Genomic DNA, 14,297 nt, shown 5'->3' on the forward strand with positions numbered 1-14,297 from the left:
CATGGGACCTGCTGCAGGCCCTCGGGCCGCCCCTTGGGGTGGGTCTGGACAGTGCCTCCAGGGCGGGGAGAGGCTGGCAAGAGATGCCAAGGGACTGCGGTCAGGAAGCTGCTGCCGGGAAGAAGCAGGGACATCTGCGGCACTGACCCAGACACCTGCCCCATGGCCCCCTCTGCCAGGGACCAGCCCCCTCGCCCTCTCCATCCCTGTCACTTCTCGGCCCTGTCCTGCCCCCAAAGCCCAGGTGCCCGGCACTGTGTCCAGCTGGGCCCGGCTGCGAGCCAGCCCCGGTGTGGCTCGGACCGGCCGGCACAGCAGCAGCCTGGTGTCCCCCCCGCAGGTCGAGTGCATCGCTGAGGCCTGGAAGTGCCACGCGTTGAGGAAGGGGAGCGGGGCGCCATCCCGTCTGTGCCAGCGCCGCAGGGGCACCCAGCCCCGGGAGCACCACGGCTATCTCGAGTGAGGGGGTGGCAGCCAGCGGCGGGTGCCGGAGGGCAGGGAGAGTCTGGTCCCTCGTCTCCGGGAGGAGTGACGGGGCAAAGCGCATTTCCCAGGACGCCGCTGGCCTTGTGCACCCGTTGTTCCAGAGCCGGGGGCAGGCCTGGCCCATCCCAGCCAGTGCCGGGCCAGGCTCAGGGTGGCCATGGTCCTGCGTGGGGGGGCCGGGCTGAGACGGGGGCTGCCCACAACGCTCCCCCTTGCCCGAGTTTGCTGCGTGGGCCGGGCAGGCTGCCCAGCTGCAATGGCTGGGGGTGGCAGGGCCCGGGGAGAGGCTCCCACCCATCGTCTCCTCAGCTGAGAGCTCCCTGAGCCGACAGCCCCGCCCCCAGCAGTGGATTGGGACGGGCCTGGATTTTCCTGTGGCCCAGACGGGAGGCTGAGGGGGGTGACACGACAGCCTCCCGTCTGAGCCCGATCTCGTGTGGAGCTGGGGAAGGTCAGGTTAGCCCAGGGACTGCTCTAATGTACACTAAGGTCACTCGCTCCGACGACCCGGAGCGAGTGACGGTCCCGCCGCCGAGGCGCCGCCGAAGACCCGGAGCGAGTGACGGTCCCGCCGTCGAAGACCCGCAGCGCCGCCCCGTCAGTAAAAGCGCCGCAGCAGGTGGTGCCCTTTTTCTTTTTCCGCTCCCCCTGTTCCCTCCACCTGGCTACGCCACTGGCCCAGCCTGGTGGGTGAGACCCTCCTGCCTCCCCCGGGGTGCAGTGCTGCCCAGGGACCCCCCTGAGCCGGAGGGAGCCCCAGCTTGGGATGCCAGCTGCTTTGCAGCCCCTTTGTGCTTGTGCACAGGCCCTGCCTCAGGGCCGACCTCTCCAGCGTGTGTCTGATCCCGGATGGGGGCTGGATGCCCGCAAGCCCCAGGGCCACACCATGCCCCTCACCAAGTCACAGGGCCACCAAAGGAGGGGGCCAGCCCTGGCACATGGTGGGCCAGGCCTCAGGGGGGTCACTCGGGGCCCTGGGGCTGCCCTGCAGCGCACGCAGGATCAATAAAACTCCATGGAGCTCACTGCTGAGTCAGCGTCTTGATTTCAGCAACGCCTCAGAGCTGGGGGGAGCCCAGGGCTGGGCTAGCAGGGGGCTGCGTGTCGGGAGTGAGGGGCACCAGCAGAGCTGGGGGTGGGTAGAGCCCAGGGCTGGGCTAGCAGGGGGCTGCAGGGGGGATTTGATAGCTGCTTTCAACTACCTGAAAGGGGGTTCCAAAGAGGCTGGATCTAGACTGTTCTCAGTAGTAGCAGATGACAGAACAAGGCGCAGTGGTCTCAAGTTGCAGTGGGGGAGGTTTAGGTTGGATATTAGGAAAAGCTTTTTCACTAGGAGGGTGGTGAAGCACTGGAATGCGTTACCTAGGGAGGTGGTGGAATCTCCTTCCTTAGAGGTTTTTAAGGTCAGGCTTGACGAAGCCCTGGCTGGGATGATTTAGTTGGGAATTGGTCCTGCTTTGAGCAGGGGGTTGGACTAGATGACCTCCTGAGGTCCCTTCCAACCCTGATATTCTATGATTGTATGATAGATTAAGGGGGTCTGGGGAGGAGTTGCCCATTGATGGTCTATAGCCAGCACCCCACGTCCCTGCACCCCACATCCCTGGGTGAGTCGGGGTGGGGGCAAGGGGCTGCTGGTCATTACTGCCTCCCACTGGAGCTGTGCCTGGGAAGGCCCCTGAGACAGCAGGCTCCCCTTTGTGACTGTAGCCCCAGCTGGGGGTCTGGACTCCTGGGTTCATTGCCCTGCTCTGCCACAGGCCCCCTGGGGGACCTCAGGGAAGTTGTGTGCTCACTCTGTGCCCCATCTATGGCAGGGCTGCCAGGCTGAGACCATCCAGGGCCCACAGAGGGGTGACTCCAGAGATGGGGTCCCCCAAGGCTGGTAATGAGGGCACCTGACAGCTGGGTGGGTCACAGCAGCAGGCACAGTGCGGCACGTCCAGACCTCCCCCCCATCTCTCTGTCTAGCCTGCCCAGCTCCCTGCCCGTCACACGTAGCAGCAGCCACCCAGGGGCAGTGCAAGGCGCTGGATCCCGAGGCCAGCGCTGCTCTGAGCCGTCCCTGTGGCACTGATGGGTCTCTACCTCCAGGGACCCCAGCCAGCCCGTGGCCCAGCCCAACTGGGGCCTGGTGCAGCCCGACGAGCCTTGGCATCTCCTCTGCCCTCCCCCTCCTTACGCCCCCTGCCTCCCTGGCTCCGGGTCTGCGCTCGGTGCGGTCACCTCCACCTGGCCTGCAGCTAGCCCCTGGGGGTGGGCAGAGCCGGGGCAGCAGGCTGCCTCCACGCCCAGCAGTGCTCTGCCCTGCTGCCCAGGGAGCCCAGAGGCAGAGGTGAGGGGCCCGCCAGTACAGGGTGGGGACACTGAGGCTGGATTGCCCAGGACAGTCAGTTCCTCCGGGGCCAATGGCGGGATGTGCTGCCCTGCATGCCCACCCTGTGCAGGGGTCCGGCTTCTCTCCCGCAGGCAGGGCGGGGGGCAGGGCAGGGGCCTTACTCCGGCTCCTCTTTCCTGGGCCCCGCACCAGGAACGGGACGGAATCGATTCTTGGCGCCCTGGGAACTGGCAGTTGAGCCCCTGGGTTGGCTGAGGGGAGTTTTAGCTCAGCCCGGGGCAGCTGCTGGATTTCTCCACTGGCTTCTTTGCCAGGGTGGTCCGGAGCGTCCGGCCAGGGTGGGCCCAGCTCAGGGACTTTGCTCCTGCTCACACCCAGGGGCTTGTCAGCCGAGAAGCAGCCAGCAAAGACCATGGGTGAGACGGGGGGGGGGGGAGGGTCTCAGGGCCTCAGCCCAGGCTGCAGCTTCGGGGCTGGGCCTGCCCCGAGTGCCCAGGCTCAGCAGGGTGGGGCTGGGGCAGGACCTGGGGGCTGGGGCAGGCACTGTGACGAAGTGGGGGGTTTTCTTGTTTTCTGTGGAGTTTCAATGGTTTGCATGCGGAGGGGGTGGGACTCAGTTTCCCTGGGTGTTACTGGTTTAACGAGGTGAGGGGAGAGGGAGTTTGTTTTGCAGAGGACCGGAGAGAGGACTTGGGGACCCAGCCGATGGCCGGGAGGATGGATACCCCAGCGACCGGTGACCTGGCGACCTGGTGACCCGGAGGCCCAGCTGAGGAGACGCAGCCGGTTCTGGCCAATGGGAGGACAATGGGCTGCAGAGTGAGGACCCAGTGACCTAACCAGCCGGTTCCAGCCAGAGGACAGAAGCGAGGAAAGGAGGCCCCGGTTTACGACCCTGTTTACCTGGAGAGAAGACAATGGACAGAGGCGGGGCCTGGGGCCGGTGATCTCAGAGGCCCAGCTGGGAAGCAGGTGGGCTCTGGGTTGGAGAGGGGGAGCAGGCAGAGCCCACCTGGATGCAGAGAGACTGGGATGTGCTGGGCTGAGGGAGGCCCGGCCTGAGGCCCTGAGAGTTTCCTGTGCCGTGTTCAACTCTCAATAAACCCTCCTGTTTTATGCTGGCTGAGAGTCACTCCGGTCTAGAGAACAGGGTGGCATCAACCCCTTCGGGGGTGGAGGCCCCGGGGGTCCAGAGCGCGTGGACTCCCTGAGGGGGCCCACGGCAGAGACAGACGTGCTAAGGCTCAGAGAGGTGCGGCTCCAGGAGGTGGAGGGGCCTGACCCTGAGAGAGAGTGGACCCCCGAGAAGGGCTGTCTCACTGAAAGGGGCACCCCCCACGGACTGCACGGGGCCAAGAGTGGGCACGATCTGTGAGTCCGTGACAGGCACACCAGGACGACGTGATGATGGCGATTCAGTGGGGGGTGATGCCCTGCAGGGCCCGTTCAGAGCTAGGGGGCGCTGTGCTAGAGGGGAGCCTTCCCTGACCTAGTGCCCCAGTGTGGGGGTTGGCTAGGGGGACTACAGGGGATCAGCTGTGGGGGCACCATGCCCTGCTGTGGCCATGGCACTGGGGGGCACCACAGCAGCTGAGTCCAGGCCATGCAGCGAGGAGGGGCTGGCTGCAGCCCATGTTTGTTTGGGGTGTGGGTTGCTAAGTGGCCGTGGAGCTGAGCCCTGGCTGGGTGCCCGCAGGGAAGCCCTGCTGAGCCCTCTGGCATGCACTGACTCATCGGTTGACGCGGGGAGAGGTAGGAACAGCCCTGGGCCTTGGCAGCCTGGCCATCCACCCCCCTGCTGTTCTGCTGCCTGACTTTGGCTGGCATTACCAGTGCCCCTCACCCAGACCAGCAGCCCCCTGCTAGCCCAGCCCTGGGCACCCTCTCAGCTCCAGGGCCGCCCAGAGGATTCAGGGGGCACTTCGGCGGCGGGGCCCGGTGTGGAAGGACCCCCCCGCCGCCGAAGACCCAGAGCGGAAGAAGCTCCAGGGGCCCGGGCCCCGCAAGAGTTTTCCGGGGCCCCCAGAGCGAGTGAAGGACCCCGCTCCAGGGGCCCTGAAAAACTCTTGTGGGGGCCCCTGCGGGGCCCAGGGCAAATTGCCCCACTTGCCCCCCCCCCCAGGCGGCCCTGCTCAGCTCTGCCAGTGCCCCTCACTCCCGACCCGCAGCCCCCTGCTAGCCCAGCCCTGGGCTCCCCCAGATCTACCGGTGCCCCTCACTCCCGACCTGTAGCCCCTGCTAGCCCAGCCCTGGGCTCCCCCAGATCTACCGGTGCCCCTCACTCCCGACCTGTAGCCCCTGCTAGCCCAGCCCTGGGCTCCCCCAGATCTACCGGTGCCCCTCACTCCCGACCTGTAGCCCCTGCTAGCCCAGCCCTGGGCTCCCCCAGCTCTGCCGGTGCCCCTCAATCCCGACCCGCAGCCCCCTGCTAGCCCAGCCCTGGGCTCCCCCAGCTCTGCCGGTGCCCCTCAATCCCGACCCGCAGCCCCCTGCTAGCCCAGCCCTAACTCCTGACATGCAGCCCCTCCTGTTCTCATTACTGCCCTGTTTTTCTGATGTGCCTGAGTGGGGCTCAGGATGGGTCCCCCCCCCACCTCCAAGTCTGGGGTTGGCACTGGGTGTTGCCCATCCTCAACGCCCCCACCCCCACCCCCCGCTGAGCCTTTTGCTCCCAGTGACTCTGGAGTCCAAAGGCCGCGAGGAGTGGGGTGCAGGGCCCCTGTTCATGCCCACTGACCAGCCTGGCTGGAGGGGGAGGGGGGCAGAGGTTATTCCAGCAGCTGCCTCCTTATCCCTCTGGCAGGGGCGGGGCGGGGGGGTGAAATGCGCGTCAGTCCCTTTATGGCACCATAGAAACCGGGCTGGCACTAGGGCTGGGGCTGGGGCTAGCCTGAGGCAGAACTGGGTGGGGTGGGGGAAACCTGCTGCCTCCGGCACCTGCCCCGAACCCCCTGCCCGGTTCTGGCTCCCAGTGGGATGATGCCTGGGGCAAAAGGGGAGCTCGCCCCACCCCACCCCAACCCCCCACCAGCCGGGATTCCTTGGGTGCAGGGAGGAGCCAGCCGCTGCTCTGCTGGGGATTAGCCAGGCCTGGCACGGCGGAGGGGGCAGCGGCTGCTTGGAGCCCCTGCCCTTGCTCGTGCCCCAGCTCAGGCCTGGGGGGGGGGGGGGGGGGGGGGGGCTGTCCACACACACAGGCTGGGGGTGCAGGGAGCTGGGGGAGCCGAGTTGGAGAGTGCCCCTCTCCCTAGTGTGGGGGCTCAGACCCAGCCTGTCCTCTGCCTTGGCCAATCTCATGGGGGGGGGGAGGTAGTGAGTGATGGGTGCTGCCCCCGGACCCCTGGGGGGATTCAAACCTGTGCCCCCCGCCCCCAGCAGCTGTAACCCCTTGGGTGCCAGGCCCGCCCAGGCTGCAGGGGATGTTCCTGTAGGGTGGGGCCCGGGTCACGCCCCCAGCTGACCATCAAATGCTGTTGGGGGTGAGGAGCTGCCCCCCCATGACTGTGCCAGAGTGGGGCAGGGGTCCCCGGCCGCGCTGAGATCTCCCCGCCGCCCTGGCTCGATGGGCACCACCCCGACCCCCTCGGTTAGCTCCCGTAGCGCTGAAGAGCCGGGGCTGGCCGGCCAGGGGAGAGAGCCGGGCCTGGACAGGCAGGGGGAGGGGCCGACCGGAGGGGCGGAGCCGCGTGAGCACGTATGCAGATATGTGTTCGAGCAGAGCATTGTGGGAGCGGAGGCAGGCTGCCCAGCAGGGCCCGAATTTGGCACCCGGGGCTCGGTGTGGAGAAGGGCGGGGCCTCGGGACCAGGTCGAGGCAGGTCTCGACAGTGGGAGCCGGTGTGGGCGAGACCGGCGGTCGGGGCGCGGCGGGCCGCACCGTGGCTTTAAAATATATGGCGAGCGAGGGCGAGCGGCGGCTGGGCGTTGGGAACTCATACTTACCTGGCAGGGGAGATACCATGATCACGAAGGTGGTTTTCCCAGGGTGAGGCTCATCCATTGCACTGCGGGTGTGCTGACCCCTGCGATTTCCCCAAATGCGGGAAACTCGACTGCATAATTTGTGGTAGTGGGGGACTGCGTTCGCGCTCTCCCCTGGCGATTGGTTAAAGACAGACAAATAAGTCTTGTTTGTAGTGTTTTCCACACTATGTTCGCTGGTTTTTACTTTCATGCTTCATGGCTTTTTTTTCCTTTCTGAGTACAATTGCGTTATTCTGCTTCTGTGTCTTTTTCTGTCTACAGTCTTTTATCTATTTGTTCCTCTTGGGCTCTTCTTTTCCAAAGGTCTGTCTAAAAACTGTGTTTCATTTGGTCTCTGGGAAACACTTTCGCTCTTGGTATCAACTATGTCACTGTGACAGAGACTGGGCTGGCACCACCCTGTGGTGGAGGAGGTTTTTCCATTGCTTTAGGCCCACTGCCTCCCCAAATGCCCTTGGGGGGTTAGGGCGATGTGGGAACGGGTTTCCCTTTACACACTCCTGACTTATGTGTCATCACACACCAAGTTCCCGCCTTTTGTGGAGATGGGGAGAAGGCTGACTACCCTCTTGACTAGAGCACCTGGTGGTGACAGCCACAGGGGTTTGAGGGGAGCCAGACCCTCCAAGAGGCCCTCAGCCTGTCTTGTCCTAGTGCTTCCCCCCCTCGTCCCCACAGGGTGGCAGGCAAAAAAGCCTGTAGGGCAAAGGCAGAGGAGCCAGAGTTCCGAAATGGAGAGCTGGGGCAGGCATCCGCCCAGTGGCACCACTGGGCTTCCCCATCGTCTGCCCTCTGCAGGGGCCACCTCCGCTGAAGAGCGCCAGCCTCGGAGGCCCTCCACAGGGTCAGCCTAGGAGCCGTGCATGCAAACCGGGGCTAGCTGCAGAGGGCAGGAAGGTCAGACGAGGCCCCATTCAACACGGGGGGGGGGGAGAATGGGTCCATGGACAGCTGGGGGTGCAATCAAGGCACTGGCTGTGGGGGAATCCCTAAGGCCGATGTGTCCAGAGCTCCCTGGCATGTGGTGTGGCTGGAAACCCCCTGGGCTTCCCCTGGCCCTCAAACCCAGTGTGTGAGCACCTGCTGCCCCCTTGTGGGGAGAAGGTGCAAGTGCAAGGACCTCTTGGGAGCCCCTGCCCAGGTGAAGACTTGTGGCCCTCAGGCCCTGGGGGGAGGGGAGATGGGGTGTACTGGGCAGGGTAGCGTCCCTGTGCTGGAGGGGGGCTTGTCCAGTGCTTGCCCTGCCTGGTGCTGGCACCTGCATGTGTCCAGGGCAGCCCAGGGTGTCTCAGCCCAGCTCCTCTGAGAACTGGATCCACTAACTGCTTGATGGGGGGTAGGGGCCCCTTCCCCCCCCCCACACCCAACTGAGGGGCTGCCCCAACCCACTCAAGTGCTCAGCTCCACCAGGTAGGCGCGCTCAGTGATGGCACATGCAGCCTGGGCCTCCTGCCTCCCTTCCCGGGCCTGGTGAGACATTCATTCTCCCCAGCCTTGGGGCCAGGCTGGGTGTGCCGTGAACACCTCGCCCCAGCTCTTGGGGCTGAGCGCCCCAAACTCATTGCATGGCCAGGCCCAGCACCAGGCCCAGGCTGAGCCAGCCGGTGCCCTTAGCCAGCAGGAAATGACCCTGCATGTGCCCCCACCACCAAAGAGTGGTGGGAAAGGAGTCCTGGCATCTCCCCCACCCCGCAGATCTCCCAGCTCTGCACAGGGGCCTGGCACCCCCAGCCCCTCACTGAACACACCACGGGCCTGACCCGCGTTTCTGGGGTTTCCAGCTCTGCCCTGTGGGCAATCGCCGAGCAGGGGCCCAGTGTCTGATGAATTTGTGGGGCCTCAGCCGGTCATCACTGATATTTTCATACACCTGCACAGCTGCTTCCTCGCACAGTTGGTGTCCAATGCCGCCCCCCCCCCGCCCTGGTCCTGTTCACAACGTGGCCTGCGTCTGATGCCAGCCTCCCCATCCCCCCACCTGGTGACCTCCTCGCTTTTGCCCCATGCAGGATTCTGGAACTAGGCAGAGGGCTAGAACCCAGCCCACCTGCTCTGCTCTAACCACAGGGCCCCACTCCCCTCCCAAAGCCGGGGCTAGAACTCCCTGCTCTAACCACAGGGCCCCCACATGCTCCCAGAGCTTGTTAGAACCCAGGTGTGTCCTCATGCTTCGTCTGCTAGCCCCCCCCCATCTAAAAGAGACCAGCCCCTCACTATTTGGTCCGGCCCCGCGGGTGACACCAGGCACCAGCCTTGTTATGTGTTTTTAAACAAGCCCCTTTGCATTTGCTGCCCCGCAATGAGCTCCCCATAAACATCCCAGAGCACTACCGCGGTGGCCCCTTTGGGCACCACTCCAGGCACGACGCTCCGCCGACCCCACGTTCCCGGGGGCTGTGCATGTGCTGTTAGTATAAGCTGCCCGGGTGCAGGGCAACGGTGGGACTGAATGGGCTCATGCCCCTGCCCCCCCAAGTTCATTTGGCTGGGGCCCGGCTCCCCCAGCACTTTGCAAAGTTGCCGGCGGCTTTGGTGCTAGCGAATGGGCGCTGTTGTCAGTAGCTACCGGTGTGGTGCTCTGCTCTTGTTCGATGATGAGAACAGTCGGCTGCGTGTGTGTTCCCTCTGTGTGCTGCCCCGGCTCTGCGCAGATCGCTGACACAGCAGACCCCGAGAGAACCCCCAAAGACCACAGACTCTAGTAAGGTACGAAGGAACCCGAGCCAGGTTTGTTATCAAACAAAGCACAGGAATAGTTTCCTATAAACTCTACAGGATATACTACGTATATGTGCCCCCTGGCAATGGACTGGCTCAGTCAGTGGCAGGACTTTCCACTGCCCCCTAGGCTGGACAAAGATGTGCACTCCAGGACCTATTTTTATACAGTTACAGGACAGATTACTCATCCCTACTGACGTATTAGGTACAGCCCCTTGGCTCATTAGGGTGCTGTCTCCCCTTTGATCATGTTGTTCCAGACAAACAGATCTATCCATCATGCTGTCCTGTCTTTAAGATGCACCTGCCTGTTCCTTGTTATGTCTGTGGAGTGTCCAGATGTCATCTTGGCACAAGTTCCTCTTCTCGCCACTTCTGTGAGCGGGGCCTGCCTCTGGCTCACAGCCCAGCTTTTGCTTAGCAATGCCTGGAAGTACTTTGGTTCAGGCTTCAGGCCTCAGACTAGGCCTCTGACACAAGAGTTTATGTTTCAGGGCCTCATCTTACTACAGGCGCCATGTCAATGCAGAGCCGGCCGAGTCCTTTGGTCCGAGCGCTGGGTGGGGGTGGGCCCGGCTCGGCAGCACGTGGCAGGTGCCAGACCGAGCTGCGTGCCAGACGGCGGGTCCATGGGGCTCCTTTCTGTACCGTACGGCTCGGCTTAGAATCCTAAAATATCAGGGTTGGAAGGGACCTCAGGAGGTCATCTAGTCCCACCCCCTGCTCAAAGTAGGACCACCTCCCTAGGTAACCCATTCCAGTGCTTCACCACCCTCCTAATGAAAAAGCTTTTCCTAATATCCAACCTAAACCTCCCCCACTGCCACTTGAGACCATTACTCCTTGTTCTGTCATCTGCCACCACTGAGAACAGTCTAGATCCATCCTCTTTGGAACCTCCTTTCAGGTAGTTGAAAGCAGCTATCAAATCCCCCCTCAGTCTTCTCTTCTGCAGACTAAACAATTATGTGCTCCAGCCCCCTAATCATTTTTGTGGCCCTCCGCTGGACTCTTTCCAATTTTTCCACATCCTTCTTGTAGTGTGGGGCCCAAAACTGGACACAGTACTCCAGATAAGGCCTCACCAATGTCGAATAAGTGCTTCAGAATTGATTCCTTGAGGACCTGCTCCATGATTTTTCCAGGGCCTGAGGTGAGGTTGACTGGCCTGTAGTTCCCTAGATCCTCCTTCTTCCCATTTTTAAAGATGGGCACTACATTAGCCTTTTTTCCAGTCATCCGGGACCTCCCCTGATCGCCATGAGTTTTCAAAGATAATGAGGCACTGCATTGGTTAGCTGGGCGCTGACCGTTCTTTGGACCCGCAGCATCCGGCTGGCATCTCCTCCTGTGCCACTCACAGCAGCTCATGCAGTGAGGGGAGCCCCTGTGGCACGGCAGGGCCTAAGCCACGCTCAGGGGCTAGACAGGCCAGCACTCACACCAGGTGTCTGCCCAGCTTGCCGGCACGTTCAGCACCAGCTGGCTCGTTAATGGGCACATGCCAACCTAGAGCCAAGCGCAGCCCTTTGGGCGTGGCCCAGCTGGGCGGGCTGCGATTCCTCGCCTGCTGAGGGGGGCTGGTGCCGTAAACCCTGCCCGTGTGGGTCACATCACATGCCTTAAAACAGTCCCTGTAACCCCCCACACACACCAGGCAGTGCTGAGAGCCCCGGGCCCACATGCAGGTGTGCACAGGGGTAACTGGTCAGCAGGGCTGGGGCAGGATTAGGCCCAACGGGCAGGGCCAGGGCAGGATTGGGCCCTTGATTTTCCCCTGAACAGGCCCCCTGGAGCTGAGCAATCAGCACCTGAATGACGCAGCCCTGCACCCCACCCCACCATTGGCCACAGGGTTCCCCGGCCCTGCCCCTGTGGGACCTGCCCCCTGACCCAGCCAGGTTAGACCCAGAGCTGAGAAGCTGTGACTAGACCTGACACAAGCACATGGCTCTGCGCCCCACCCCCAGGAGCCTGCTTGCTGCAACACATCTGGAGCCAGGTGTGGGGCTGGGCGGGGGGACTCCTCGGCTTTGTGAGCGAGTTATTCCAGCTGCTGAGTGAAAGCTGGGGCCCTGTGTGCACCCCCCAGCTCTGCCCACGCCCCCCCCCCACCACCAGCCCCAGCCTACAGCACCCCCTGCTGTTCTGCTGCCTGACTTTGGCTGGCATTACCAGTGCCCCTCACCCCGACCCACAGACCCCTGCTACCCCAGCCCTGGGCACCCCCTCAGCTCTGCCGGTCCCTCTCACCCCGACTCACAACCCCCTGCTATCTCTGCCCTGGGCTCTCCACCCCCAGCACTGCAGGTGCCCCTCACTCCCAACCCGCAGCCCCCTGCTAGCCCAGCCCTAACTCCTGACCTGCAGCCCCTCCTGTTCTCATTACTGCCCTGTTTTTCTGATGTGCCTGAGTGGGGCTCAGGATGGGTCCCCCTCTCCTGTCTGCAAGCCTGGGGTTGGCACTGGGTGTTGCCCATCCTCAGTGCCCCCCTCCCCCACCCCCCGCTGAGCCCTTTGCTCCCAGTGACTCTGGAGTCCAAAGGCCGCGAGGAGTGGGGTGCAGGGCCCCTGTTCATGCCCACTGACCAGCCTGGCTGGGGGGGAGGGGGGCAGAGGTTATTCCAGCAGCTGCCTCCTTATCCCTCTGGCAGGGGCGGGGCGGGGGGTGAAGTGTGCGTCAGTCCCTTTATGGCACCATAGAAACTGGGCTGGCACTGGGGCTGGGGCTGGGGCTAGCCTGAGGCAGAGCTGGGCGGGGTGGGGGAAACCTGCTGCCTCCGGCACCTGCCCCGAACCCCCTGCCCGGTTCTGGCTCCCAGTGGGATGATGCCTGGGGCAAAAGGGGAGCTCGCCCCACCCCGCCCCAACCCCCCACCAGCCGGGATTCCTTGGGTGCAGGGAGGAGCCAGCCGCTGCTCTGCTGGGGATTAGCCAGGCCTGGCACGGCGGAGGGGCCGGCTGCTGCTTGGAGCCCCTGCCCTCGCTCGTGCCCCAGCTCAGGCCTGGGGGGGGGGGGGGGGGCTGTCCACACACACAGGCTGGGGGTGCAGGGAGCTGGGGGAGCCGAGTTGGAGAGTGCCCCTCTCCCTAGTGTGGGGGCTCAGACCCAGCCTGTCCTCTGCCTTGGCCAATCTCATGGGGGGGGAGGTAGTGAGTGATGGGTGCTGCCCCCGGACCCCTGGGGGGATTCAAACCTGTGCCCCCCGCCCCCAGCAGCTGTAACCCCTTGGGTGCCAGGCCTGCCCAGGCTGCAGGGCACGTTCCTGTAGGGTGGGGTCTGGGTCACGCCCCCAGCTGACCCCCAAATGCTGTTGGGGGAGTGAGGAGCTGCCCCCCCCCCCACGACTATGCCAGAGTGGGGCAGGGGTCCCCGGCCGCGCTGAGATCTCCCCGCCGCCCTGGCTCGATGGGCACCACCGCGACCCCCCCCCGGTTAGCTCCCGTAGCGCTGAAGAGCCGGGGCTGGCCAGGGGAGAGAGCCGGGCCTGGACAGGCAGGGGGAGGGGCCGACCGCAGGGGCGGAGCCGCGTGAGCACGTATGCAGATATGTGTTCGAGCAGAGCATTGTGGGAGCGGAGGCAGGCTGCCCAGCAGGGCCCGAATTTGGCACCCGGGACTCGGCATGGAGAAGGAAGGGGCCCCGGGGGCCGCGGCGGAGCAGCTCACGGCAGTGGGAGCCGGTGTGGGCGAGGCCGGCGGTCGGGGCGCGGCGTCCCCCACCGCGGGTTAAAAGTGTGGGGCGAGCGAGGGCGGGCGGCGGCTGGGCGTTGAAAACTCATACTTACCTGGCAGGGGAGATACCATGATCATGAAGGTGGTTTTCCCAGGGTGAGGCTCATCCATTGCACTGCGGGTGTGCTGACCCCTGCGATTTCCCCAAATGCGGGAAACTCGACTGCATAATTTGTGGTAGTGGGGGACTGCGTTCGCGCTCTCCCCTGGCGATTGGTCAAAGACAGAGAAGTGAATCTTTTCATGGGTTGTTTATACTATACTGTGTGTTCAATACTTCCTTATTTGTTTTCATGCTTTTTTGTTACTATTCTTGGGCGTATCTTTCTTTGGTGGTTTGCAGCTGATCCAGAAGTGACAAGGGCGAGGGGGAGGAGTGGCACTATATGTTAAAGAAAGTGTAGATTCAAATGAAGTAAAAATCTTAAGCGAATCCACAGGTTCCATAGAGTCTCTATGGATAGAAATTTCATGCTCTAGTAAAAATATAACATTAGGGATCTATTATCGACCACCTGACCAGGACAGTAATAGTGATGATGAAATGCTAAGGGAAATTAGAGAGGCTATCAAAATTAACAGGAGTACTTGTGGCACCTTAGAGACTAACAAATTTATTAGTCTCTAAGGTGCCACAAGTACTCCTGTTATTTTTGCGGATACAGACTAACACGGCTGCTACTCTGAAACCTATCAAAATTAAGAACCCAATAATAGTGGGGGATTTCAATTATCCCCATATTGACTGGGAACATTTCACTTCAGGACGAAATGCAGAGATAAAATTTCTCGATACTTTAAATGATTGCTTCATGGAGCAGCTAGTACGGGAACCCACAAGGGGAGAGGCGACTCTAGATTTAATCCTGAGTGGAGCGCAGGAGCTGGTCCAAGAGGTAACTATAGCGGGACCGCTTGGAAATAGTGACCATAATACAATAGCATTCAACATCCCTGTGGTGGGAAGAACACCTCAACTGCCCAACACTGTGGCCTTTAATTTCAAAAGGGGGAACTATACAAAAATGAGGGG

General features: G+C 62.8%; 1 protein-coding gene and 2 non-coding genes across 3 annotated transcripts in view; all 3 read left to right on the forward strand.

Annotated features, from left to right (window-relative positions):
* The window catches only part of BTBD19 (BTB domain containing 19), a 60,126-nt gene extending 59,663 nt beyond the window's left edge, over positions 1-463 (forward strand). Inside the window, exon 8 of the mRNA XM_065409268.1 lies at positions 341-463. Coding sequence (XP_065265340.1) covers positions 341-463 — 123 coding nt within the window. The remainder of the gene's footprint in view (positions 1-340) is intronic.
* Positions 464-6,758: 6,295 nt separating this feature from the next.
* Positions 6,759-6,922, forward strand: LOC135883163 (U1 spliceosomal RNA). The gene has a single exon (XR_010561607.1). It is a non-coding gene; the product is annotated as a U1 spliceosomal RNA (small nuclear RNA).
* A 6,387-nt stretch (positions 6,923-13,309) lies between these two features.
* Positions 13,310-13,473, forward strand: LOC135883208 (U1 spliceosomal RNA). The gene has a single exon (XR_010561645.1). It is a non-coding gene; the product is annotated as a U1 spliceosomal RNA (small nuclear RNA).
* The last annotated feature ends 824 nt before the right edge of the window (positions 13,474-14,297 follow it).

This window comes from Emys orbicularis, chromosome 8 (assembly GCF_028017835.1).
Source record: "Emys orbicularis isolate rEmyOrb1 chromosome 8, rEmyOrb1.hap1, whole genome shotgun sequence".
NCBI lineage: Eukaryota > Metazoa > Chordata > Testudines > Emydidae > Emys > Emys orbicularis.